This window comes from Rhamphochromis longiceps, linkage group LG23 (genome assembly GCF_057381845.1).
Source record: "Rhamphochromis longiceps isolate RC_006_pf linkage group LG23, R_longiceps_female_GT1.1, whole genome shotgun sequence".
Classification (NCBI taxonomy): Eukaryota; Metazoa; Chordata; class Actinopteri; order Cichliformes; family Cichlidae; genus Rhamphochromis; species Rhamphochromis longiceps.
In genome coordinates, this window is record NC_140578.1 from 18,634,893 (window position 1) to 18,661,795 (window position 26,903).

At 44.3% G+C, this 26,903-nt stretch overlaps 1 protein-coding gene across 2 annotated transcripts in view; it reads left to right on the plus strand.

The window, feature by feature from the left end:
• Window positions 1-2,862: 2,862 nt before the first annotated feature.
• The window catches only part of LOC146641596 (hydroperoxide isomerase ALOXE3-like), a 30,706-nt gene continuing 6,665 nt past the window's right edge, over window positions 2,863-26,903 (plus strand). The window contains exons 1-11 of one of the 2 annotated variants that reach the window (XM_085397497.1): window positions 2,863-3,009; window positions 3,100-3,239; window positions 8,102-8,160; window positions 8,320-8,404; window positions 8,647-8,769; window positions 8,864-8,967; window positions 16,214-16,380; window positions 16,511-16,654; window positions 18,244-18,447; window positions 19,346-19,432; window positions 19,543-19,712. In XM_085397497.1, coding sequence (XP_085253623.1) covers window positions 2,863-3,009; window positions 3,100-3,239; window positions 8,102-8,160; window positions 8,320-8,404; window positions 8,647-8,769; window positions 8,864-8,967; window positions 16,214-16,380; window positions 16,511-16,654; window positions 18,244-18,447; window positions 19,346-19,432; window positions 19,543-19,712 — 1,430 coding nt within the window. Of the gene's footprint in view, window positions 3,010-3,099; window positions 3,240-8,095; window positions 8,161-8,319; window positions 8,405-8,646; window positions 8,770-8,863; window positions 8,968-16,213; window positions 16,381-16,510; window positions 16,655-18,243; window positions 18,448-19,345; window positions 19,433-19,542; window positions 19,713-26,903 lie in introns of both variants that reach the window. The other variant, XM_085397496.1, reaches the window with a different exon arrangement.

Genomic DNA, 26,903 nt, shown 5'->3' on the forward strand with positions numbered 1-26,903 from the left:
ATATTTCCTGTTCACAAATCGTAGTATGATAGTTGGCATCTTGGTATGTTTTTGTGGAACAGTATGACATGCAGCTATGTTTTTGCTATCCAAAAGAATGTCTTTGTCTTTGAAAAACTGAATAACTTGCTGCTCAAGCAAATCCTTTTCAGCTCTTGGTGCATCTTCCCCCTCCTTGTCACCTGCTGTACTCCGTGCATAGGTGTAGTGATTTGTCTTCAGTCCAGAAATAATCACATCTTCCATTCATGTATACTGCTCCAAATCTTCAACTCTTTTTTCCAGCTCTTCAATCTTCTTGTCTTTTTCCTTAATCACAATCTTCAGTTGTCTTACTTCTTCAATTAAGTCCAGTAGTCCTGCTTGCTGTTTCACCACCTTACTCAATTCCTCTGACATGAAGTTAAGAGACTTCTTAACTTCTTCAATACAGTATCTTCTGTTAGCCTCTTAGTTGTCATGTTTCTTGATCACCAATTTAAATTCTTAGAAGACAAAATTAATTCCAGGCTCCAGGTAATCCAATGAGCCAGGTGTTACTTGTAGAGCACATGTGATGGAAAAAAAGGGACCCTAAACTTCAAAGTTTGTGGAAATACTCACACAAAATGAAGCAAAACTTCTTTGACAGCCTCAATGAGTCCATTCGGACATTTCCCTACAAATGGGCAGACAAGAGTAATCGCCCTCATGCTATTCCCAGGACTTTCATGCAGAACAAAATCATTGGAGGAAATGCTCATGAAAATTGGAGTCTCTTACGATTCCTTTCATTGTTGGTAGGACACTTGGTACCTCCAGATGAAACAGCTTGGCAGGTAATTTTGGACCTAAAGGACATTGTTGAACTAGTTGCTGCACCAGTACACACAGAACAATCAATTGCTTTCCTTGAGTCTAGAGTCTCTGACCACAGATGTAGGTTGAAAAAGCTGTTTCCAGGACTGAAGCTGTTACAAAAACATCATTTTGTGGAGCATTATCCACAGATGATTAAATTCTTTGGGCCACTTGTTGCCATGTGGACCATGAGGTTCGAGGCAAAGCACAGTTTTTTCAAACAGGTTGTTCGTCACACACGGTGCTTTAAAAATATGCTACTGTCACTGCTACTAGCTCCTGGAGAAAAGCTCCAGAGAGGCGTGTTTCATGTTAAAAGTTAAAATATAACAAAAGAGATTTTACTCAACAAAACAATACCTTTCAATTGCCGAACCCTATCTCTCCCCTCAACTGGTTGTATGCTTCAATGTTTCCTAATTATTTTGTCATCAAAAAATGTATGCGTTTGTGAACTAACTTTGACGGTGTCTAACGATAAGATGACCGAGTTTTGTCGATTCAGGGATGTTTTCTGTGCACCTGGTCAAATATAAATGTCTCAATATGTTATTTCTGTGAGTCAGACTGTTTAACCCGATCATATGGAACAAAAACTTACTTTTCGTATATTTAGAGATATACATATATATATATATACACACACACACACACACACACACACACACACATATATATATATATACACACACACACACACACACACACACACACACACACACACACACACACACACACACACACACACATATATATATACATACACACACACACAACCTTTTTAAACTGGTGATATGTTGACGATTTGTCACCTAGCGTAAAATGTGACGCTTTGAGAGTGAGAACGTGTTGTCTATCGCTAAACGACAATAGTATAAGTGACAGAACTGATCATATCAGCACCACACTTGAACTATGCAGCTGATGTTTTTGTTTGTCATTGTTATCCTGCTCGCATACTGTTACTGATATAAAGAGTGTCAGCCCCACAACTAAAGCAGACATCTTATCTGCACTTAATGTTAGTCTAAGAAGCCAAGTAAGATAGTGAGATAAGATAATTATGATAAAATGCAATAAACAAAAATATTCCTTAAAAAATAAAAAGAAACACCTCAGTGGTTGCTTGGACTCCTGCACCCACCACTTATCTAACTGCACTGACTTCACCTATTAAGAATACGTCTATGAACCTGACCTTGCCACCATAGCCTTATCCCATCATTAAAGAAGCTGTTCAACTTGAAATCTGTCTCAGGTTTGAATGAGATAAAATGGCTCAATAAATTAAGACTTTCACTGTTGTTCAGCTACATTCACAAGTGCAGTTACCATATTGAACATCCCAAGTTGTTCAGAAATGTCTCTTGGAGCCATAATGAACTCAATAAGAAGAGGAAGTCAGGCATTTGGATTTTACAGAATAAAATTAATACGATTTAATAATTTTTCAGGATTTTTACTTATCAAACTCCTTCTGGAACATCAATATTTCAAAATACAGATCAACGTAAAGATGAAGGGAATAAAAACTAACTTAAATGAAAGGGACCTCTAACAGGACTCAGGAAGGAGCAGCCATCTGCAGCAACCAGTGGAGAGATGAGAGGGGAAGAAGGAGAGAAAAGAGACAAGGATAAAATGCATAATTCATTCTAATTTAATAAAACAGTCCTTGACGATAATTCCCTTCTAACTCTGTAGTATGCATAGTTTTTGCAGGTTCTGCCGGTTCATACTTTTGTGATCAGCAATGACTGATGCAGCTTACTGAGCAGTCCTATAAAACATAAAGATATTAGCGGTGACTTTTTTCATATCAACATTTCTTCAGAGGATGTTCTTGGTCTCATTTGCTGAGATAAGGCAGATTATTTATGAAACTATTTCAATCTGCAATAATTGGACTGCAACTTATGATGGAATAAAGTACTAATTTGAATTAAATGTTCGGTCAAATGATGCTGAGAATGGTTATTAAAATTCTCTCTTCATCTGGGTTTTTCTACTTTAAGGGTGACAATGATTAACTATGAAGTGACCGTGTTCACTGGCAATCTGGCCTTGGCCTCCACTTTCAATAACGTCTACATTACACTGGTCGGGACAGATGGAGAGAGCAAACGCATTGATCTCACAAGCTGGAAACCATCTTTCTTCAGAGGGCAAGTGAGTCTGAAACCCCTCTGCATATTAAAACTATTTAAAACTACATGTGATGTGGATCTTTTGTTTTTATTTTTGTTTTGTTTTTTCCAGGTATCTCATTTTATTGTGTCCTGCCCCAAATCCCTTGGAAAGCTGGTGATGATAAAGTTAGACAAACAGAAAAGGTTTCTCCAAGACTCTTGGTATCCTGCCAAGGTGGAAGTGAAATCCCCTAAAAACAAAACCTACCTGTGGCGGAGGCGTGGCCCCGGGCGCAGCTGCAGGGGAGGAGTGGAGCGGAAGGCTCAACGGGGCGGCGCCGCGAGGCTGGTAAGAACAGCTGATATTGTTTATGGACTAATGATGGTCTCCTCCGCTGTGTTTATAGTGAGACGAGGAGGAGCGGCCAAGAGAGATCAGCTGGGCTCGAGCTGTCAGACGGTGCGACTGAGTCAGCTGTCAAAATACAAATATATCAATAAACGTGGAAGTTGGCTATACCTGCCTGTGTGTGCGTGTGTCTGTGCTGGGTGTACTCTACAAGTGGTGCCGAAACCCAGGAAGAGTGCCGGTGGGGGAAATGTCCGACCCACAGGCCACGCCACCCGCCCAGCCTCTGCAATTCTTGGCGCAGATGCTGGCGGAGATGGCGACGATGAGCCGGGATCAGGCGGCCGACCAGCGTGCCCACCTGGCCGCGCTGCGGGAGCAGACGGACCGACAGACGCAAGTTCTGGAACGGCTGGTCGGGGCCGCTGCCACGCCGAAGCCCTTGCCGCTGTCGGTGTCGGTGCCCCGGATGGGGGACGGGGACGACCCACAAGTTTTTTTGGAGACCTTCCGGGCCACGGCGGAGGCTTGCCAATGGCCGCGGGAGGAGTGGGCTCCGCGGCTGCTCCCCCTGCTGTCTGGGGAGGCACAAACAGCGGCCCTGAGTCTGCCTCCGGCGTCGAGGTGCAGCTTCCCGGACGTGAGCCGGGCGGTGGTGGACAGGCTGGGGCTCACCGCCGAAGACCATCGCCGGCGGTTCCGGGCCTGTCGGCTGGCCACAACAGACCGACCATTCGCCTGGGCCCGGCAGCTGCGCGACGCGGCGGTTCGCTGGCTGCAACCGGGAACATCGGAGGGCGAGACGAAGCTGGTGGACAAGGTGGTGCTGGAACAGTTCACGGAGGGATTGCCAGCGGAGACGGCGAGATGGGTCCGGTGCCACCGGCCCGCAAGCCTGGAGGTAGCGGTGACGCTAGCGGAAGACCACCTTGCCGCTGGAGCAGGGGAACCTGGGGACGCCGGACGGAGGCCGAACAAACAGGCCCCAGTGCCGGCCCCGAGACGCCGTGTGCCGGCACCAGGGCAGGCAGAGCGGCTGCCGGCGCTGAGCCCCACTAACCCTTTCGCGGCGTTGGTGCCGTCCAGGGCAGCCGAGCCAAGTGGAGCCGCCCCCGAGCCACGGAGAGCAGCACAGACGCCGGGGCCGGAGTGCTGGAAGTGCGGGCAGCCGGGGCACCTGAGGAGGGATTGTCCGCTTATGGAAGTGGGGCAGGTGTTTCGTGTTGCTGGCGCCCCAGCACCCTCCCCCGGTCCAGGAGGGACATACAGTATTCCGGTAAGGACTCGAGGGGGTATACGCCAGGCGTTGGTGGACACGGGCTGCACGCAGACCCTCGTACACCAAAGCTTGGTTCGCCCCGGGGCATTGCTGGAGGCAGAATGGGTGGAGGTGAGGTGTGTGCATGGTGACGTTCACAGGTATCCCATTGTGCCGCTGTTATTAAAGTATAAGGGCAAAACGCATAGAGTAACGGCGGCGGTTAGCCCGCGCCTGTCGCACCCCCTGATTCTGGGTACCAATTGGCCGGGGTTTCATCAGCTACTGGGGCAGTACGCGGGGGTGCGATCACGACCGGAAGCGGGGTGTAGCGTGTGCGCGGCATTCAGCGGTGACGCGGGGTCGTCCGACACCGACTCCGGGGGGGAGGAGCTGGCGGGTCCCTCACGGGACGTCCCGCCGGCCCCGGAAGTGTCCCCCATGGGCGATTTCCCACTGGAGCAGTCTCGTGACGGCACCCTACGCTCAGCCTTTGACCAAGTGATGGCTATTGATGGTCACGTGGTGCGCCCTGAGGCCGCGCAGACCTACCCGCGTTTCGTCGTATTAAACGACCGATTATATCGAGTGAGTCGTGACACTCAGACAGAGGAAACACACACCCAGTTGTTGGTGCCGCAGGGCCGCCGGGAAACGCTTTTCCAGGCGGCCCACTATAACCCCATGGCAGGGCATATGGGCTATGAGAAAACTCTGGAGCGAATAACGGCCCGATTTTATTGGCCGGGCATCCGAGCGGATGTGCGCCGCTGGTGCGCGTCCTGCCCGGACTGCCAACTTGTTAACCAGCCGGCCATACCGAAGGCGCCGCTGCGCCCTCTCCCCCTCATTGAGGTCCCGTTTGAGCGCATCGGCATGGACCTCATCGGGCCGTTTCACCGGAGTGCACGCGGCTACCGCTTTGTGTTAGTCCTGGTGGATTACGCAACGCGGTACCCGGAAGCAGTTCCGCTGCGCACCATCTCTGCAAAGAGTGTGGCGCAGGCACTGTTTCAGGTCATCTCCCGAGTCGGAATCCCGAAAGAGATACTGACTGACCAGGGCACGTCGTTTATGTCTCGTACACTGCGGGAACTGTACGAATTACTGGGCATTAAATCTATTCGGACCAGCGTCTACCACCCTCAGACTGATGGGCTGGTGGAGCGGCTGAATAAGACTTTAAAGTCCATGATTCGGAAGTTCATTAACGAGGATGAACGCAATTGGGATCACTGGCTAGACCCTCTGTTATTCGCAGTGCGGGAGGTGCCCCAGGCCTCCACGGGATTTTCTCCCTTTGAACTGCTGTTCGGCAGGAGGCCACGTGGGGTGCTCGACCTGATTAAAGAAAGCTGGGAGGACGGTCCGAGCCCCGCCAAAAATGAGATTCAGTACGTGTTGGACCTGAGAGCAAAACTCCACACTTTGGGGAGGTTGTCACGGGAGAATTTGCTCCAGGCTCAGCAGCGTCAGCAACGCCTGTATGACAGAGGGGCTAGGCTCAGGCAATTTTCACCGGGAGATAAAGTGCTTGTGTTACTCCCTACCTCCAGCTCGAAGTTGCTCGCCAAGTGGCAAGGACCCTTTGTGGTCACACGGCGAGTCGGGGACGTGGACTATGAGGTCGCTCGGTCGGACAGGGGAGGAGCCACGCAGATTTATCACCTCAATCTCCTCAAACTGTGGCGAGAGGTTGAAACCGCTTCTCTGGTGAGCTTGGTGAAGGAGAGAGATGAGTTGGGGCCGGAGGTGCCAAATTCTATCGTTCCCGCCTCCCTCCCTTGTGATGACCATCTCACACAGGCCCAGAGAGCGGATGTTGTCGCGTTGCAACAGCGTTTTGCGGACGTGTTCTCCCCCCTGCCCGGCCGGACGTCCCTCATCGAGCACCATTTCGTGACGCAGCCTGGCGTGACGGTGCGTTCACGGCCCTACAGGCTCCCGGAGCACAAGCGAAAAATCGTGCAGAGGGAATTGGCGGAAATGCTGAGGATGGGAGTAATAGAAGAGTCGCACAGCGCCTGGTGTAGCCCCATCGTTCTGGTGGCGAAGAAGGATGGGTCTATACGGTTCTGTGTCGACTATCGCAGGGTGAACGAAGTGTCACGCTTTGATGCCTACCCCATGCCTCGGGTCGACGAGCTCCTGGACCGGTTAGGCACGGCCCGCTTTTTCACGACACTGGACTTAACCAAGGGCTATTGGCAGATTCCCTTGTCTGCCGAGGCCAGGGAGAAAACGGCCTTCTCCACTCCGTACGGTTTGTACCAGTTCGTGACGCTTCCGTTCGGCCTGTTCGGGGCCCCGGCCACTTTCCAGCGTCTCATGGACCGGGTACTGCGTCCGCACGCAGCGTATGCTGCCGCCTACCTGGATGACGTGATCATCCACAGCGACACCTGGGCGGAGCATGTGCTGCGGGTGGCCGCGGTCCTGGAGTCCCTGAGGGGGGCGGGGCTCACGGCCAATCCGAAGAAGTGCGCGGTTGGACGGAGGGAGGTGCAGTATCTGGGGTACCACCTGGGGGGCGGGCAGGTGCGTCCACAGGTGGAGAAGACGGCGGCTATCGCATCCTGCCCGCGCCCCAGGACGAAAAAGGAGGTGAGACGGTTCTTGGGGTTGGCGGGTTACTATCGTCGCTTTGTGCCGGGGTTTGCGCAGCTAACCAGCCCCCTGACCGATCTCACTCGAAAGGGTGCCCCGGATCTGGTCCAGTGGACGGGGCCGTGCCAGGCGGCGTTTGTGCAGGCGAAAAAGGCTCTCTGTGGGGAGCCGCTGCTTCACACTCCTAACTTTTCCCTCCCTTTTGTTCTGCAGACTGACGCCTCGGACAGAGGGCTGGGAGCCGTTTTGTCCCAGCAGGTAAGGGGGGCCGACCGCCCTGTCCTATACATCAGCCGGAAGCTGGCAGAGCGCGAGCGCCGGTACAGCACCGTGGAGAAGGAGTGCCTGGCCATCCGGTGGGCGGTCGGCTCCCTGCGCTATTACCTCCTGGGACGCTCATTCACCCTCTGTTCGGACCACGCCCCGCTGCAGTGGCTCCACCGCATGAAGGATGCCAACGCCCGGATCACCCGGTGGTATCTGGCGTTGCAGCCCTTTAAGTTCAAGGTGATCCATAGGCCGGGGGCGCAGATGGCAGTGGCCGATTTCCTCTCTCGCTCGCGGGGGGGGGAGTTGGCTCGGCCGGACGGCTCCCCGGCCTCGAACGGGCGGTGGGGGTGTGTGGCGGAGGCGTGGCCCCGGGCGCAGCTGCAGGGGAGGAGTGGAGCGGAAGGCTCAACGGGGCGGCGCCGCGAGGCTGGTAAGAACAGCTGATATTGTTTATGGACTAATGATGGTCTCCTCCGCTGTGTTTATAGTGAGACGAGGAGGAGCGGCCAAGAGAGATCAGCTGGGCTCGAGCTGTCAGACGGTGCGACTGAGTCAGCTGTCAAAATACAAATATATCAATAAACGTGGAAGTTGGCTATACCTGCCTGTGTGTGCGTGTGTCTGTGCTGGGTGTACTCTACACTACCACTTCCCCATCTACCACTGGATTACTGACAGTGAGGTCTATTGCTTCAGAGAGGGGACAGGTTTGTGGAAATGTGCTTGTCTTATTTATACGTTTCAATGACACCCAAAAAGATAACCAATAAAGAGGCAATAAAGGTGATCAAGCAAAACTGCAATGATACTGTATTTTAAAAGATGATAATATACTATTTTTTATCTTTTTCAAATCTTTTATGAAGCTCTCAGAATCTTTGATGACAGCAACAGTCATCTTGGTGGGTGCAGTCGGCAGCAGGAACTTAAGCAGCGACAGAAAGTCTTTTGGTAAGAAATTAGAGAGTATTTTTACATTTTGCATCTTAACATTAAGTTGCCTGAAATCAAAATTTGGTGTATATTAATGAAATATGGAAACAAATAAATATCACATAAAATCCACCAGGATTTATAAAAAATATCATGTAAAATTTAAGTGTGTTAGGTTTATATATAATCTTCATTGAGACTGCAGATACATTGGTAATTAGGCTCTCCACTCACCACTCTGTTATCGCTATCGTGCCCAGCTGGGATGTATATGCACAGGGGATACCGCACTGCATTAAGGGAAACAGCATTCAGTCTCTGCCCTATGATGTCCATTTTTCCTTGACCAAGACAGCAGAGATGAAATACACTGCAGTCACAGGGTGAAGTATTCATGTCCTGTTACACATCTCTTTTTATCTCTACACATCTAATGAAATTATAAGCATCATAATAAGTAATGTTTTTCTTTTCTAGACTGGTAGAGTTGGAACTGATTGAAATGGCTGAGTTAAAGAAAAACTGGACTCACATAGATGATATTAGTCATCTTTTATGCGCTCATCGAACTCAAGTAACAGGTAACAAATCATCAGAAGTTCATTCACTCAAACATTGCTCATACTTCACGATGTTATATAATAATAATAATAATAATAATAATAATAATAAATTTTATTTATGAGCGCCTTTCAAGTCACCCAAGGACACTTTACAATAGGATAAAACACTTAGTAAAACAATGGCAGAATAAGAACAATAAAATAAAAGCACAAGATGAAATTAACAAACAGTGGATTCACAGTGAATATTCAGATTTGGACAGATGAGTTTTGAGTTGGGATTTAAACTGGGGGAGAGAACCAATGTTTCTTATTTCTGGGGGCAGAGAGTTCCACAGCCTGGGAGCAGAGCAGCTGAAAGCTCTGCTTCCCATGGTGGTGAGGCGGAAGGAAGATACAGTAAGCTGGATAGAAGAAGAAGAACGAAGTGAACGGGCAGAACAGGTGGTGGTTAACAGGTCAGAAAGGTAAGGATGAGCGAGGTTATGAATGACCTTGAAGGTGAGCAGAAGAAGTTTGAAAATTATCCGGAATTTCACAGGCAGCCAGTGAAGTTCCTGAAGAACAGGGGTGATGTGCTGGTAAGAGGGGGTTCTGGTGATAATGCGAGCAGCAGAGTTCTGAACCAGTTGAAGCTTATGGAGGGATTTTTGGAGGAGACCATGCAAAAGAGAATTGCAGTAGTCAATACGGGAGGTAACAAGACTATGTACAAGAATGGACGTAGACTAGGTGGAAAGAGAAGGAAGCAATCTGTTAATGTTACGTAGATGGAAGTAGGCAGAACGGGTGAGATTATTGATGTGAGATTTATAGGAAAGTGAACTGTCTAGGATGACACCAAGGCTCTTAACCTGAGTAGAATGGAAAACTGTGGAGTTATCGATGGTAAGTGAGAAATGGTTTGCCTTCAAAAGGTTGGATTTGGTGCCAATAAGGAGGATATCAGTTTTATCCTCATTGAGCTTTAGAAAATTAGAGGTACACCAGGATTTTAACTCGGATAGACACTCTGTAAGGGAAGAAGGTGGGAGGGAGGAATCAGGTTTGCAAGAGAGATATAACTGGGTGTCATCAGCAAAACAGTGAAACTGAAGATCAAATTTGCGGAAGATGGTACCTAGAGGGAGGATGTATATTATAAAGAGAAGAGGGCCTAAAACTGAGCCTTGGGGTACACCAGAGGTGACGGGGAATAGACGAGAGCGGAATGATCTTAGTTGAATAAACTGGGAACGGTCGAGGAGACATGATTGAAACCAGGCGAGGGGTGTGTCAGAGATGCCGAGAGAGGAAAGTCTGCTTAGAAGGACAGAGTGAGAAATGGTGTCAAAGGACGAGAATGGTGAGAAGACCAGAGTCAGCTCCGATTAAGAGATCGTTAGTGACTTTAAGTAGAGCAGTTTCGGTACTGTGACATGAGCGAAAACCAGATTGAAATCTCTCGTAGATGTTATTATTAACCAGGTGTAAATGAAGTTGAGCTGCAACCACTTTTTCGAGTATCTTAGAAATGAAGGGTAGATTGGAAATCGGACGGAGGTTGCTAAAGTTGTTAGGATCTAAAGAAGGTTTTTTCAGTATAGGAGTGACTAGAGCAGTCTTCAATAAGGAGGGAACGATACCGGTAGTGTGAGAAGAGTGAATGATAGCAGAAATGAGTGGGAGTAAAGAAGAGAGGCAGGATTTCACAAGCCCTGTGGGCATGGGGTCAAGATGACATGTGGCAGGCTTTGATTTACATATGAACTCGGAAATATCAGATAAATCAGGAAGATGAAAAGTGGAAAACGGCTCAAAAAGGAGAAAAGGTTCTGGAGAGGGCGTAGACACAACATTTGATCTGAGTTGCTGGTGGATGTTATTGATTTTCGTAGTCCTGAACAGCATCAAGGAGTTGCAGGTTTCAGAGGAATAGAAGTGTGGTGGTAAAGCGTTGGGGGGTTGAATTAGTTTGTTGAGAACTGAAAACAGAGTCCTTGTATTACCCTCATAAGAACTGATAATACCAGAGTAGAAGCTTTGTTTGGCCTTGTTGATGGAGTCTTTATACTGAAGTACGTGGTATTTATAGATTTCTGAATCAACAGTTAAACCAGATTTCTTATATTTACGCTCTATCTGCCGAGCTTTGGCCTTCAGAGCTCGGAGGTCAGAGGTAAATGTAACCCACATAAAATGGGGGTACCACTTTAAGGACTGATATGAGGAGAGATGGACAGCCTGCCCAACCAATCGAAATGCACAGGTCCCAGTATGTTTTGACCAATGGGAGAGCAGTCTGCCGCTGTATGTCCCACCTACGTGCTCTGTGTTTGCTGCTATGTGTGGAGGTAGTCGCGTGCTGGCAGGAGAAAAGAGAGACTGAAGCTTTTGAGCTGGAAAAAAAGTATTAGATATAAGTTGCAACCAACTGTGTTGCACATGAGTTCACTGGTTATCAGCTACCTTTCATGTTAAAAGTAGCCACAGTGAGTAAGCAGGCAAATGCTGCATTTTTCTGGTGACTTTAAAAAGTACCGCGTGGAGCTAAACTGTTAGCCTTTGTTAGCTCTGGTTGCTATCAACTGCCTGGAAGTTCATCTCAATCTGCTTCCAGAAGTAAGGTAACACTTGAAGCGCAACTTATGTTTATTTTTCCTTCATGTCGTATTACGGTTATTAAAGAGAAAACATGTCCTGTTACGTTATTTAGAGCCCTGCATTTTCCGACCGAGAGACACTATGCCATTGTCTTCGGCCGTGATGCGCTGAGATCGGTGAGCACATGTTGTATGTCTCAGTTAGTTCACGTCTGTTTCACATTTTATTGTTGAGAAAATGAATTAATCTCAATTGTTTGATTAATAATTGTCGACTATGTGACATATATGCATATGCACTGACTTTACTTGGTTTAATGCATAGTTTGTGTAAGAGAGATGTTTTATTTTTGCAAATTTGAGTATTTTTATTGCAAATTTATGTTGAATGTGATTTAAACAAAATCCTAAGTTGTGAATTATAGCTAGAACAGCATAATTAATATTTGAATTGCTCTTCTGACCCTGTCTGTTGACAGGTCAGGTTTTTTTTGTATGCTGAATTGTTCCTGAGGTGGATTCCTCCGGTGAAATAGATGGCGAGCCTTCCCACCTGGACTTAGAGAGACTGAGATTCGCTTCTTTTCCACTTGATGATCTGCTGCACCTTGCGGTGTGGTAGGACTGTATCACTCACACTTTCACGCACAGCTGGTTATACATAAGACCACTGACTGACATTCTTTCATCCCTATTTTCTTTCACACCCTAGGAATTTTTTGGACTTTACCCCTTGGACATTTTTTATTTGGGACTTTAAATAATGAGCTGTTGTGTAGAGCATTCTCCACATGTGAAAAGAGTGTGAGATTTTCATTTGAATGTACATTGGATTTGTGTAATCTGTTTCTATAAGAGTTAAGGAGTCAGGTTACTAGGGTGCACCCGAGCATTGAAACCCGAACATTGAAAACCAAAAATAACACTTGGCCAAGTCATTGCTTTAGTAGTTTGTGTTTTACTTTTCTTTTAATTTTTGTAAGTTTCCTTTCTACCATTGTAAAGTGTCTTTAACCTGTGCTTGTCAACCTTATGGTTTATGTCACTAAAGTTGGCTGGTTCTTTTGAGTTACATTCTTGTCTCTGTGTCTCATTTGAACACACCCCTGTGCTCCTATAGTCGAGCCTATTGGCCCATTGATATATTCTTTTCAACAATTCCCCTTACTGTGTTACATAAACCAGGGAGCAGAGCGAGCGAAGGAAACAGAGTGGGTTTTTACAGGAGCCAGAGAATCAAGGACAGTGCATAGACAATTATTATAATATAACAACAAATCATAAGGAGTAGAATAGAAGTCCGGAATCTGAACATTGTCCAAACTGGTAGTGAGAATGTCCATATCAATGTTCTTGATGTTGCGGAACAAGATGAGACGGGTTGGCTTGGTAGAAGAGCAGCAGAGAGTGAGGTTAAATGAAAGGAGGAAGTGGTCAGTTATGGGGATTTCAGTAGCAGAAAGATTCAAGGGAGTAAGACCAGAACAGCAGACCAAGTCCAGGGTGTGTCCTTTAGAGTGAGTGGGAAAGTCGATAAATTGTTTAAATTCAGAGCCTTCGAGACAGAAGGAAAAGTCTCTGGTGAGCAGAAGGTCATTATTGTCCATGTGAATGTTGAAATCTCCCACCAAGATCACATTTGGGGAGAGAGATGAAAGATGGGTTAGTAGATTAGCAAAGTCACTGAGGAAGACAGGGTTAGGTTTGGGGGGGCGGTATACAGTAGCTATGATGGTGGGAATGGGTCCAGTCAGCTCACATGCAAGGACCTCTAGAGAACTAAAGGTATCAACGTTAACTGGCAGGACTTTCAAGTGCTGGCGAAAAAGGATTGCGAGACCACCCCCACAACCTGAGCAGCGGGGTTTAGAAAAGTAAACAAACCCCAGAGGAGCAGATTCTTTTAGCTGAGAAAAGTCATCAGGTTGTTGCCAGGTTTCAGTTAAGCAGAAAAAGTCAAACTTACGGTCAGATAGGAGGTCTTGGGTGAGAGGTCCCTTACTTGTCAATGAACGAATGTTTAGAAGACCGAAGTTGAGTGGAGTATCTTCTTTTTTGCTAATCGCGGTGGGCGCCCTGGGCAGGTGGGCTAGAGATCGATGGTTAACAGCCCGATCAGGGTTCCTGCGAGGGCGGCGAGTAGCAGACCAGAACGATTTAGTTCCATTGGAGTTATGGAAAATCCTGCGGGACCCGCGATGGATGTATCTCCGGCGAGGCTGGAAAGTGATGCCGGGTGGTAGTGGAGCTCCGCCGGCGACGGGAGCGATAGCTGCCCGCGAAGGCGCAGGAGCTCAGCGGCTGTATAGCGGAGCAGTCCAGCCGTAGGATGGTAGACGAGCATCAGGAGAATCCAAAATAGTGCCGACCAGCTCAGGAACATCTTGGTCCACATCTTCGATTATGTGGAGGAAAAGGAGCCAAGCCGGCCGGAGCAACGAACAGGTAGGCTAAAATAGCTCAAACAGTTACGCTAGTGCAGCTCACTGAGAAGAAGACGTGAGAACACATTCAGCTGAAATAACAGAAGTTGAGTACAAGCGTTGCAAGTCAATCCCTGGCAGAGATCGATCTGGTCCTGAGTGTGAATGTTCCTGTTCATTCAAATCTGAATCCAAATAATCCAATTAATCCAAATAAATCCAAATAATCGAAAAATGTACCGGTGAGTACACCGGAAATCAAATATATTCAACTACACTTAAAAACAAGAATGGTTTCTAGTCTGCTTCTTGTGTTGATTTTTGGACTCTTAGTCAATGTATGTCAGTTTCCTGTTTATTATTCTAGTGTTTGAACGTTTTGATCATTTTTAGTCTTTTTCAGTTGTGCTTTTATCATACAAGTAAATCTGAGCATTAGTTCTTGTTGTATTTTTTGACTTCCTGTTCACAGTTCAGTTTAAAATGAGCTTTGAGTACAAACCTAGATTGCTCTACCGTTAAAATATTAGTTTTGAATTCCTTATTTGTATAGCCTGAGAAATGAATAACCTCACAGGACACAATTACTGGGGTTCTTAATGTGCAGTCTTTTGTTTTCGGTGAAGACAGAATAATCAAAAATGGACCAGACAAATAAAAGAGGTAAAATAAATGAAATATATACAAAGAAGAAATATGGCAGTGGCCTCTGGATTCCACAGCAATATTTCAGCTCACCTGGATACTGGAGAACACATATGATATCACAACTTATCCCCTACACACAGAAAATAGCCGCCCTAAGGTGCACGTGCAGGTCCTTTGCATCATTGATTTCTTGCCAATGATATCACCTTTTTGTAAAAAACAGTAATTCCCAAGATGCATTTTTTCTAAGTTTTGGTAAAACTGCAGTAAACTCTTAAGCACTGCCCCCTGGTGACCAAAATATGCAATGACACAAATCACCAAAATGAACAAATTAAAGTGCACACTACATGCAGAAAACAGGAAACTGTGTAAACAATGAAATTAAACTACTCAATAACATTTTTGTTTTAACATAAATATAAACAAAGAACATGCATTCAAAGAAATTTTTAGAGCTCTTTTTTCACCTTAAACTGATATTTTTTTAAACTAAAGTAGAAAATATTATTATCTGTATACTTGTACACTTGGCTACATTTGTATTAAACCACAGTTTATTGTTTGAGTTTGTAATCTTTTGAGTGTTCAGCTCCCTCAGTGTGTTATTATCCGCCCCTCCTCTGCCTTCTGTTCATCCTCAGACTCTTCATGTTTATTTTATTCTGTACTTGATGTTTGGCCATCTGAATTCAGGTTTGGGTTGTTCCTTTTTTTAATTTTGTTTTCATTTGTGTCCAACATCAGTTTGACTTCCTGCATATGCTTTGTGTTAGTTTTCACTTGTTATGTGTGTTTATGTGTGTGCTTGTGCATAAATAGGCCTGACCTCCCTGTAGACTTTGCTGGATCATCTGCTGTTAATCCTCTGTGCGTTTCTTTGCATGTGATTTTGAAGTTACCTCTATCTTCATCTTAATGCAGTGATCTGTGCAATCCATCCTTTTCTGACTGTGAACTATGGTTTCAGAGTTGGAAGTTCCAATTCTGAGCCCAACCCCTTTGTACTAAGCTGTAGACCACCCCAGTGCAACTTAGTGTTTGTTGCAGCTAGAAGTTTTTTAACAACAGACAAAGGTTTTTGGAGATCAAAAAACTTCCTTCAGGGAAATCCCCAATTGTCCCTGTGTCATCGGAGATTTCTGGGCACTATGTTGTCTTTAGGTAGGATCAAAAAGTTGATTCTGTTCATCTGGACGTAGCGTTTTCAGTGGGAGAAATGTTTCATCACCCATCCAAGTGACTTCTTCAGGCTCAGCTGACTGCAGATTTCCACAAACTTATAAACAGTACTTTTGCACCGCGACTGTTCATTAAGTGGTCATGACAATTTGCATAGTAATGATCATGATCAAGGAACTGAGTCAGCCAATTGTTCATTCAGTGGTGCTAGTTTCAGTTATTGTGCAAATGTACTGTTTAGTTGGGGAAACCTGCAGTCAGCTGAGACTGAAGAAGTTATTTTGATGAGTGGTTAAACGTTTCTCCCACTGAAAACGCTATGAACAGATGAACAGAATCAACCTTTTGGGGATGATATAGCATGCATCAAGACTCTTTAGGTGGTGATTCCTGTATTCCAAAATCAAGTAAAAAATATTATTTTTCCAGACTTTGTTCGTAAACATTGGAAGGAAGACTCTTTATTTGGCTATCAGTTTCTCAATGGTGTCAACCCCATGTTGATCCGATGCTGTAAAGCACTCCCAAAGAACTTTCCTGTCACTGGTGACATGGTCTCTCTCCATGGTCGGGGAAGTCTGGCAGACGAAATGATGGTAAGTGTTTAATTCTCTTGAACTAATGATGACTGGCTGATCTTACTGGTACATTCACTTCATAATTGTAATATTCAAACTGCATGCATGACATAAAATCATCAGTAATGCTTTCTGGAATTCCAAACAGAAGGGCAACATCTTCCTGTGTGACTACAAGCTTCTGGATGGAGTGCAACCAAACACCATCAACAAAAAGAAGCAGTATCTGATGGCTCCTCTTATTCTGCTTCAGAAAACCCCTGATAATAAGCTGATGCCAATTGCTATTCAGGTGAGTTCAACACTCAATAATACTAATGCTTGACAAAGTTGACAAAGTCAAAGGGTGCATCTTTCATCATCTTACAGTGCTGTGATTCCATTCCCCAACTCCCTGAACAGCAATCATGGCTGTAATTCAGTGGTCACGACACTTTGCATATTAATGATCAAGAAACTGACCTCGCAGCCCATCGTTAGTCAGTGGTGCTAGTTTCAGTCATTGTGCAAATGTACTGTTTATAAAGTTGGGGAAACCTGCAGTGACTGAAGAAGTCACTTGGATGAGTGATGAAATGTTTTTTCAGACCTGAATGATTTAGCATGCATCAAGAGGGCACACTTTCTTCTTAAGATGCAAAAAAACCCATAAAAGGCAAAGCAAAAAAGAACACAAATGGATTTCTAAAAAGAAACAGAACACACGGCAGAAAACTAAACAGCAGCAATGTTTGTAGCATTATTGAAATTGGGCTAGCTGGCATATAATGGTTTGCTACGTGGTGGCTACCTATAGACCTATGGTTAGAAAAATATAAACAATAGCACATTGAGGATGGAGGATGAGCATCAGCCCCCCCCCCCCCCAAAAAAACCAAAAAAACCAAAAAAACAAAACAAAAAAAGACAATGTGAGGGTCCCCGATTTCCCTGCTGGGAGAAGATACTGAACATTGCCTAAATTTGAGTCAAGAGAACATCTGAGATTATCCATGCCCAATCCAAGGTTAGCCAGTAATATCTAACTACTACATATTTTGGATGACTCACTATGAGAAATTGAAAAATTGCTGATCCTGAGCTCTGACTCTTCTCTGAAGCATTCAGATATTTGGTGTATTGGTAAACTGTTAGCCCATTGACTGTAGTTACATCATAAGGTTTTAAAAACTGAGCTTGAACATGTGCTGCATATAAATGATGCTAATAAAAAACCAGAGAGGTTGCCAATTACCCCAATGATGAGGCTTCATTATATTAAATAAAACAAGATACAAAGTGTTACAGCACATTAAAAAGAGCAGCCTGAATGAATGCATTAAGACCTTGGGCCCAGAAGTATGGAAACTTACAGAATCAAGGGGATAAACACCACATCTTACTGAGACACATATTTCTGAGAATATAAGCATCCGCAGGAAGTTTCTACAAAAGCATGAGCAGAATCAATCAGCTACAGTGTAACCAATACAGACTGAGGAAGCAGCGGCGTAAACATGACTCCTACCTGTGACAGCTACGGAAGCCACATGAGCAGAGACCTGGATGTATAGGGCAACAGGTAAGTAAGAGAGGGATGCTCAGATAGCAGCTATTTATAATGTGACTGCATAATTTAATTGGCCATCAAAAAAGCAATCAGCAATACATTATTAAACGAAAAATTAATTCTGCTAAACTCAAACAGTATGGGATGAGTTTAACTATATGCCAAGCGTCCGGAGCGGGACACAGACAAAAACACTTAACCCTCTGAGTCAAGACCCAGGAACATGACAAAACTCACCTAAATAAGTAACCAAAATATGGTTATTCATCAAATAATGAGGATAATAGATCAAATGCAATGAATTAAAAGCATATCTCTTCCTTCTTCTTCAGCTAAAGCAGAAACCAGCAAAGGACAACCCAATCTTCCTTCCTACTGATTCTGAGTATGACTGGTTGATGGCCAAAATCTTTGTGAGAAGTGCAGATTTCAACTTCTATGAAGTCAGTGTTCACCTGCTACGCACACACCTGCTGGCTGAGGTTTTTACAGTCTCACTGCTGCGTAACCTGCCCATGGTGCATCCACTGTACAAGGTAACTGAGGCTAAACAGTCTAAGTCTTTTGTGCCTTGGAGTTGAATATAGCACTAACTAGTGCCAGTCAATTTCTCAAAAAGGAAAAGATGTGGAAAGTCAATGCAGCAGCACTAATGTAGTGTCCAGTTCCTCTGGCTCATCACTTCTCCATCACTCTGCTTAACAGTTAGTACAAGGTCTTTGTGCTGACAATGCACAGCACCACATTTTGTCAAATGTGGTGCTGTGCATTGTCATCAAACATCTTTACTTTAGTCTCATTTGCCCAAAGAACATTATAAAAATAACTCAAGTTGAGAAAAAAAAATCAGGAACTCTCAAACAGCCAGAGGGAGAACACAAGGCACCAGAGACAAAAGACCACCAAAATAAAATGGGAAAAAACCGAATGCATGAACAGAAACATAGACTTGAAACAAAAACAGAAAGGTAAACAAACACTGAGACGAGAGTGACTTCACAAGAATGCACAAGGAACACGGGAGGCATTATAACAGAAATATGAGATCGAATATAAACAAAACTAAGACCTGGATAACAAAACTGAGAAGTCCAGAGAAAACAAACAGGAAACACAGAGCTGTAATAAAGGACTGAACTAAAAAGAATTGCGACTATACTGAGACCAGAATCCTAAAACAAAGATAATCCAAAATACAATGCTTAAACAAAATTCAAAAACATCTCTCAAAACCTCTTGGCTTTGTGCATTTCATCAGCAGCAACTGGGTGCCACTGGCCCTCTTATTAAGAGGTAACAGTGTAGTAAGAATTTCACAAGACTGCATAGAAACCTGTTTAAAAATTCTTTTTCACATGACTGCGTTGAAATCATCAAATAAGCAAGGATCAAATAAGTAATTTTCTTACTAATAAATTTCTCCCTTTCTGCCAGCTTCTGATGCCTCACACTCGCTACACACTTCAGATTAACGTCTTAGCTCGGCAACTTCTAATATCTAAGACGGGAGTTTTGACTCGGGTACGAAAAGACCAACACACTGAACAGACCAAAACCTAAACAACATTTTCTTTTTTACTATTGTGTACAGTATTTGCTTCTCACTTGTATTTGTTGTATCTGTTCTCTAGTATGCAGCTTCTGGTGGAAAGGGTGTAATCACAATCCTGCAGAAATCGTTATCCTCCCTGACCTACAGCTCCCTCTGTATCCCAGATGATATTGCAGAACGTGGGCTGAAAGATGTACCAAATTTCTACTACAGGGATGATGGATTGAAGCTTTGGGAAATCATCTTCAGGTTCTCTAATTCTCCCTCTGAGTGCTTACTCGGGTCAACTTTATTTTTAGCGTTTTCCATTAGGTGGTATACCAGATACTTTGTTTAGTACCTACTCGGCTGGCGTTCCAAGCAACCTGAGTTGATCTAAAAATGTGACATCAGTAGACTGCAAAAATCAAAACTTCCATATTTGAAACCTGGAAATGAGGGAAAGGGCAACACAAAACCCAACACCGTGGTTTCCTCAGTCTGACAAAAAGAAAAGTCAGAGGGGCAGTATACCATCGCCTTGACATCCTCCATTGCTTTGTTTGTGTTGAATACATATTACATAATGGGAGCTTCTGCCACATTGCTCAACCCCCCCCCCCCCCCCCCCCCCCCCCACCCATCCACCCACACACTGTACTCATTTGCGAAGGAAAATGACCAAGACAGAGTAGAATCAAGTCGGTAAAAGGGGAAAAGAGGTATTAGTCTAACTATCAGGTTAGGCCTAATTGGTCAGTTTGTGGAGCAGTGGGGAAAAACTCACTTTTTTTTCAAATAAAAAGCCTTATCAGGATGCTCATGTGTTAAATTTGGGTCAAACAGTTTATTACAGTATGGTGGTAAATATAGAGCTATGTCTAGAAATATATGGAGTGTAACAACATTTTTATAATATTGTCTTACTACACCACAGCAATGGATTTTAAATCAGTCCATCAAGATGTGCAGACTTTCAGCTTTAACTCTAGGGGTTAAGCACAAAGTATTGAACTAGCTGTTTATACATATTTTATACATGTTTAAACATAGTAACTTGTTGTCAGGGGCTTAAAATTAATTTGAATAACTTAATTTTAAACACAGGTGCAGATTTTAATGCTTGGGTCCATTGCTGCCAATGACTGCCTGAAGATGAAAAGCCATGGAGATCACCAAATGCTACGCTTTCTCCTTGAGATGCTCAGGCCTTTACCACAGTCATCTTTAGTTGCTTCTTGTTTGTAGGTCTGTCTACATTCACTTTTGTCTTCAGTAACTAAAAAAGCATGCGCTGTTGGCTTAGGATCAGGTGAAGGCTGTGGTTAAGGAAGAAAATCTAATTTCTTTAGCTTAAAATAGTTCTGGGTTTCTTTTGTGATTATCTATTTACACTGTGAAACTGTCTGATCAGTTTTGCAGCATTTAGCTAAATCTGAGCAGCAAGCACAGCTTTATACATTTCCCAACTCATTCTGGTACTTCTATCAGCAGTCTTATCATAAATACTAGTGCTCTGGTTCGGTTGGCACCAAGGTTATTATTGTTAACGAATACTAACCAAATAACAAAAACTAGAAGTGAAAAAACATTTTCGTTAATGGAAATAAAACTAAAAACGAGACTTTGCGAAAAAAAGGAAAACTAACTAAAACTGTAATGAGTGTTCACAAAACGAACTAAAATTAATTGAATTTATAGCAAAAATGTGTTTAGTTTTCATTGATGTGTGTGTGTCATACAATAGTCAAGGGTGAAAATGAAGTTTAGTTTCCAGGTTTTTCTCTTGCTGTGTCTCATTATGCCAGCAGGTGGCAAGTACGTTAGTCAAATCGTCTGTGTTGCTGCTCCGTCCACGCGCAGAATCATGTCAGGAAAAGTCAGGAGAAAGCGCAGAGGTCCAATTTGGGATTACTTTGAATATGACTGTGTTTTGGATAAAGCAAGTGTCTTGTAGTGGAAAGCGACAAATTATGAGTAGGGATGGGTACCGGTGTCGGTTCTGACATAAACGGTAGTAACCAGACCGAAAAGCAGCGCACATTTCGGTGCTTTATTTCGGTGCTTTTTTTTCCTGAGCTGTGATACACTTCTAGCCAATCATTTTACGTTTCCGAGGATAGTAGGTGGGCCAGTTACGTACGTTCCTTTAGAGCAGAGCTACAGATTAAAAATGCCCAAGGCGAAGCGGTCTGGCTGTACTTCACAGCAAAATATGCAAACTCAGCAGCCTGCAACAAGTGCTTTAAGGTGATACTGTGATACTGTCAAAGGAGGTAACACCTCAAATCTGATGAAACACCTGGCGACGCATAGCATTTTTTTTAAAAGCCCAGAAATGTGCCGTATTTGATAGCTTGCTACGAGACCTCACACCGAGCACATCTACTGCGGGTGGGTTGCCTGTTATGCAACATCCCCCAAAAACACGAAGAGGAGAGTCCTGGCCCCTAGTCCTGCCAGTGTAGCAGAAATGATGAGGATGATGATGATGATGGCAGCAGCAGCCGTTCTTCTCTGCGTGAGTAGCTTAATGTTGTTCGTGTGTAATTTACGTTGAGTAGGCTAACCACGTTATTACATTAATGCATGTAAGGTGAACTAGCAAACATCATCATAGCTACATGCGGCTGTCCTCTTGTTTGATGGCAGATACTCCCTTCACCCTGGCCAAAAAGGCTAAAATGACCAAAGAAAAAGTGGAAAACAGTTAAACATGAGAGGTTTTTGGACAAAGTTTGTGTTTTTTCCATTGTTTAAGCACTGCTTCCAGCCAAGAGTGATGCCATATATGCCCCATAGCTGCAGAAAAGGCTAACATTGTTATCTTTTTACAAAAAACAGCTGAACATGAGAGGTTTTTGGACCAATTTTGTGTTCTCCATTCTTTAAGCACCGGTTTGAGCACCGGTTTGAGCACCGGCACCGTTTAAAAAGTACCGATTTGGCACCGGTATCGGATAAAACCTAAACGATACCCATCCCTAATTATGAGGGACATTTCTATAAGGAAAAAAAATCCCACAATCCTTAAACTGCACTTGAAAAGCTCGCACAAGAAGGCTAACCTAGCTTACCTTGAGAAGGTAAGGGAGCACACTCAACCCTAATCCCCAGAAACAGAATCTAACCCCAGGCCAGGCAGTGTGATGCATCCCGAGACAACAGGACGGGGATATCTACACAACTGTGTGAGCCTTCAAGAAGTTTATCAATTCACTTGAACCAAAATATGAACACCCGGTGCTGCAAGAGTTAATAGTCTCATTCGGGCTAAGATATACCTTTTATAGTTCAAATCAAATCAAATCAAATCACTTTTATTGTCACATCACATGTGCAGGTACATTGGTACAGCACATGTGAGTGAAATTCTTGTGTGCGAGCTTCACAAGCAACAGAGTTGTGCAAAATACAATAATATAAACAAGTTGCCTGGTATCAATGGTTGTTCATCTGCCCTAATTTATTTATTTATTTATTTAAAGAACCCATAGGTGGGAATGTGAGTTGTCTGTCTCTGCGTGTTAGCCCTGCGACAGACAGGCGACCTGTCCAGGGTGCAGGGTATGGTAGCTGGAATAGCAACATACCCAAGGATAAGCAGAAGAGCATGACTGATATGATGAAACTGGGATTTTGTTTCACTTAATTATTGCAAACACAGCTAAAACTATAACTGAAACTAATCAAAACTAAACTGAAACTAAGGATTAAAAAAAAAAACGAATCTAGCAAACAATTGGTAAAAACTAATTAAAACTGATATAAAATTGAAAATCTGAAGTCAAAACTAAATAAAATTAAAAACTAATGAAAATTGCAAAACTATTAAAACCCTGGTTGGCACCCATAAATGCCCATGCTACAACGCTGTCAATCAATCAATCAATCAATCAGTCAATCAATCAATCAATCAATCAAGGCTTTATTCGCCACGTGCAGAGTTCAGCTGAGACAGTGTCCTTCGCCCTGTTAGGCTAAGTAAACAGTCTTCCAGCCAGCCCAGGTGGCCTTGCGTGGACTGGGAAGGAACAGTCTAAACACAGTCATTATCAGGGTGTTTTTGTTTGGCTCCAGCCTTGAGACTGCAGCTGGCGCCGAAAGGGTATCCGCATGAAGTGATGGTGTTTTTTACTTTAGTGCGAACAACTCATATGAATTTCAAAGCTGTTCTAACAGTCCAACACTGGTCTCTCAATCTCCCGTTGGAGAGCCATGAGCTTCTCTATGATGTTATCAAACTTGCTCTCCTTGATGTTGTCATTCTTGTGCTCAAAGAGCCAATTCTGAGAACTCACGACCACAGTGAGCTTCTTCAAGATGTAATCCAGTTTGCACTCAGAGATCTTATTGTGAGTATTCACGGCAGCCGTAAGCTTCTCCAAGATCTTATCCATGCTGCACTCAATGAGCCCATTTTGAGAAACTCACACCTCTTCCCATCGTTTCAATCCCAGCCTGCAGCCTTGTGGGGGTTTGAACAACCGGTTCCGCTTTCTTAATTCTTCGATAAGTCAGGGCCAAACCAGCTCCGATCAGCAAGAACCCTGTTATCATGGTTCCGAATAGGTAGATATCTTCAGCACTCAGGCGCACCCAAGCCCAAACTTCTCATTGAGAAAGGGGTGTCAATTGCATTTAGGGACCAGTTGATCAAATCCATGATTCCACTTTTAGGTTTTAGAGAACAGACTGTGAGAGAGTGTTCCAGGGAAAAGTAATACAAAAAACACGAGACTAGACAAGGACATAAGAGGCTAAGCAGGGAAGCTAAGGGAGAGGAGGAGAGGAGAAAAGTGCGACCGCCTTCGTCAAGAGCAAGAGCAGAAAATGTTTGGCAGATGCTTTGGATCAAGAACCGTTCCATTCCTTCTCTGAAGGCCATCTTGTAGTCTAATGCCTTTCTGATCACCAGCCTCTTCCTTGGCCACTGCATGGAGTATGCCTCAACAGCTGGTTCCTGGTTTTTCCTGCCTTGTTGTTGCTGGCCACCATGATAAACTGCCCCACTCCACCCACTGGCTTTTAGACCACCTGTGAAGCCTCTGCAACTAGCCATTGCCAAACCTCTGGAGGGGTCCAGTCTCCTTGACCGTCACTAGCCCCCTATCAAGCCACAGGAGGGGTTCCATCTTCTCTTCTGGTCTCTTGTCTCGAGGCCATCCACAAGGACTGTGTCTATTATTGCAAGCCTCTAGTGTGGCTTCCCCACCTTAGCTGGTCTCCTTCTCAACCTCCAGAGAGGTTCTCCTTTGCTACTCCTCCTTAAGGCCAGTCCCCAGAACTGTCTCTCACATTATTCCTCCTCCAGACCGTCCATTTGGGACTGCATTCAGACTCAATCTCCCTTTGTGTTTTTTATTTGTGGCTGTGTAACTGGATGTAGAGCAACATTTTGGAAAAAAAAGAAAAAATAGAACTCAAATCTATTTGTTGTGGTTGAGAATGGGTTCACTGGCATGCATTAAAAAATCCCTCAGGAGATTCTGATACACTTTTTATTACATTTTTTAAATCAAGAAGAAGATAGATGAGCAAGTATGGTTATTGAAGTTATAATTAGAAAACTAATTTCTTTCTATCCTTCTAGAGAAGTGGTTCTTAACCTTGTTGGAGGTATCAAACCCCACCAGTTTTGTATGTGCATTCACCGAACCCCTCTTTAGTGAAAAATAAAATCTGATTTTTTTTTTCAAATTCAAGACATAGATGTGTTTTTTTACTGGTGCACACAATGATCCGTGCATGAACATCACCTTGTTCAAAGAACAATACCAACACAATGAACAAACTTACAACAAATTACATACCTGCAAATCAGTGTGACTTCTGCTGTTGCCTTTGAGAGACCAGTTCAGATATGCGTGGCTTTACCTTGGCAAGTGCCAGTCTCATGTCATTTTCACAGCAAAGTCTGTTCCTTTTCTTTGTTTTTATGTCCAGCATCCTCGAAAAGGATTGCTCGCAAAGATATGTTGTAACAAATGGCATAAAAAAATCCAGGGCTTACTTAGCAATAACTGGATACTTGTCCATTTGTCGACACCAAAACTTTGAGAGCGTTGTTGTTCTGAAGAGTTGCTGTTGAACCTGGCTCTGCTGAAATTTAATGATTTCGTCAAGGTATTTATCATTGACATCTGCTGTCTAATCAGCAAAAGTGAATGGCTGTCTCACCCATGCTGGATATGACTCTCTCGTAGGAAAATATCTGTCGAGAGACATTGCAAGCTCATCTAAGTGCGTTGCAATAGTTTGCTTCAGTTCCGTGAATACAGAAATATCTCCGATTCCAGACACATCTTCGATCTTACTTACACAGTTGTCCAGAAGGGGGAAGTTTGCGAAGTTGTTGTTCTCTGTTCGTCGTTTCCATAACGGTAGCTTTTTTTGAAAAGCTAATCCGGCTTAGATTAGCAACGTCTGTGCTCTCATCGAGTTGATGGCTGAATTTTGCTGGGCTTGAAATCAGATCTGCGAATACTTGAGCCAAGATGTCTTTACTCATGTCTTCTATTCTGTTGCTGATGGTGTCATTTGAAAGAGGAATTTGGAATCATTTACCTTCGGCCGCTGTTCAGAGTATCAGATTCGACATCTTTAATGCAGCTGGTTTCACGAGTGTTTCACCAATGGTGTGTGGCTTGCCCTGCTTTGCGATCAGGTAAGCAACTTCGTACGATGCTGTGAGGATCGGTTTGTTAACAGATACAAAATTCAAGAGCAGGCAGAGTGGGCCTTTCATCGAATCTGTCTCTCTTCATCCTTGAATTCAGCAAGTGTTGTGTTCTTGTATTCAATGTCTCCTTGCAGCTTCAAGAAGTGTTCCTTTAGTTTTGCTGGTGCGAGACTAGAGTTGTTCAACTTGGCGTTGCAAATCATGCAGAGAGGACGCTCACTCCCATCACGTTCCGTGATACATGTGAATCCATATTGTACATATTCGTCCAACCACTTTCTTCTTTTTCCCGACATAGTTAGTATGGATTAAAATATTAACAAAAAAATCACACGAACTACTACCACGACAGTCACACGTTGACTACTGCGCGCTAAATTCCGCCAAGCAGTGTAGCATGATCATCTGCAGCCAGTGATGGCCAAAAGGGGCCGTGTCATCACAAATTTACACGATAATTCGGGTGTGTCCGGACCCCGCGGTGGAGGCTCTGCCGAAGCCCTGAGACCGACTCACCGAACCCCTATGGTTCGATCGAACCCAGGTTAAGAACCACTGTTCTAGAGTTAAGGGAGTTTGATAAACAGGAATAGCCAGGCTGTTTTTCAGGCCTGTGGCAGCACCAAAACAACTGCTCCAAAATAGATGACAATTAAATCATTGGAGTCTAAAACGCCCTGAGTAACCTTTTCAGACCTCCAAAAAATAGTTAGAGTCCTTTCACACTACCATTGATCAATGGCAATGTCACTTTACTTCTTAATGATCATGAAAGTGAC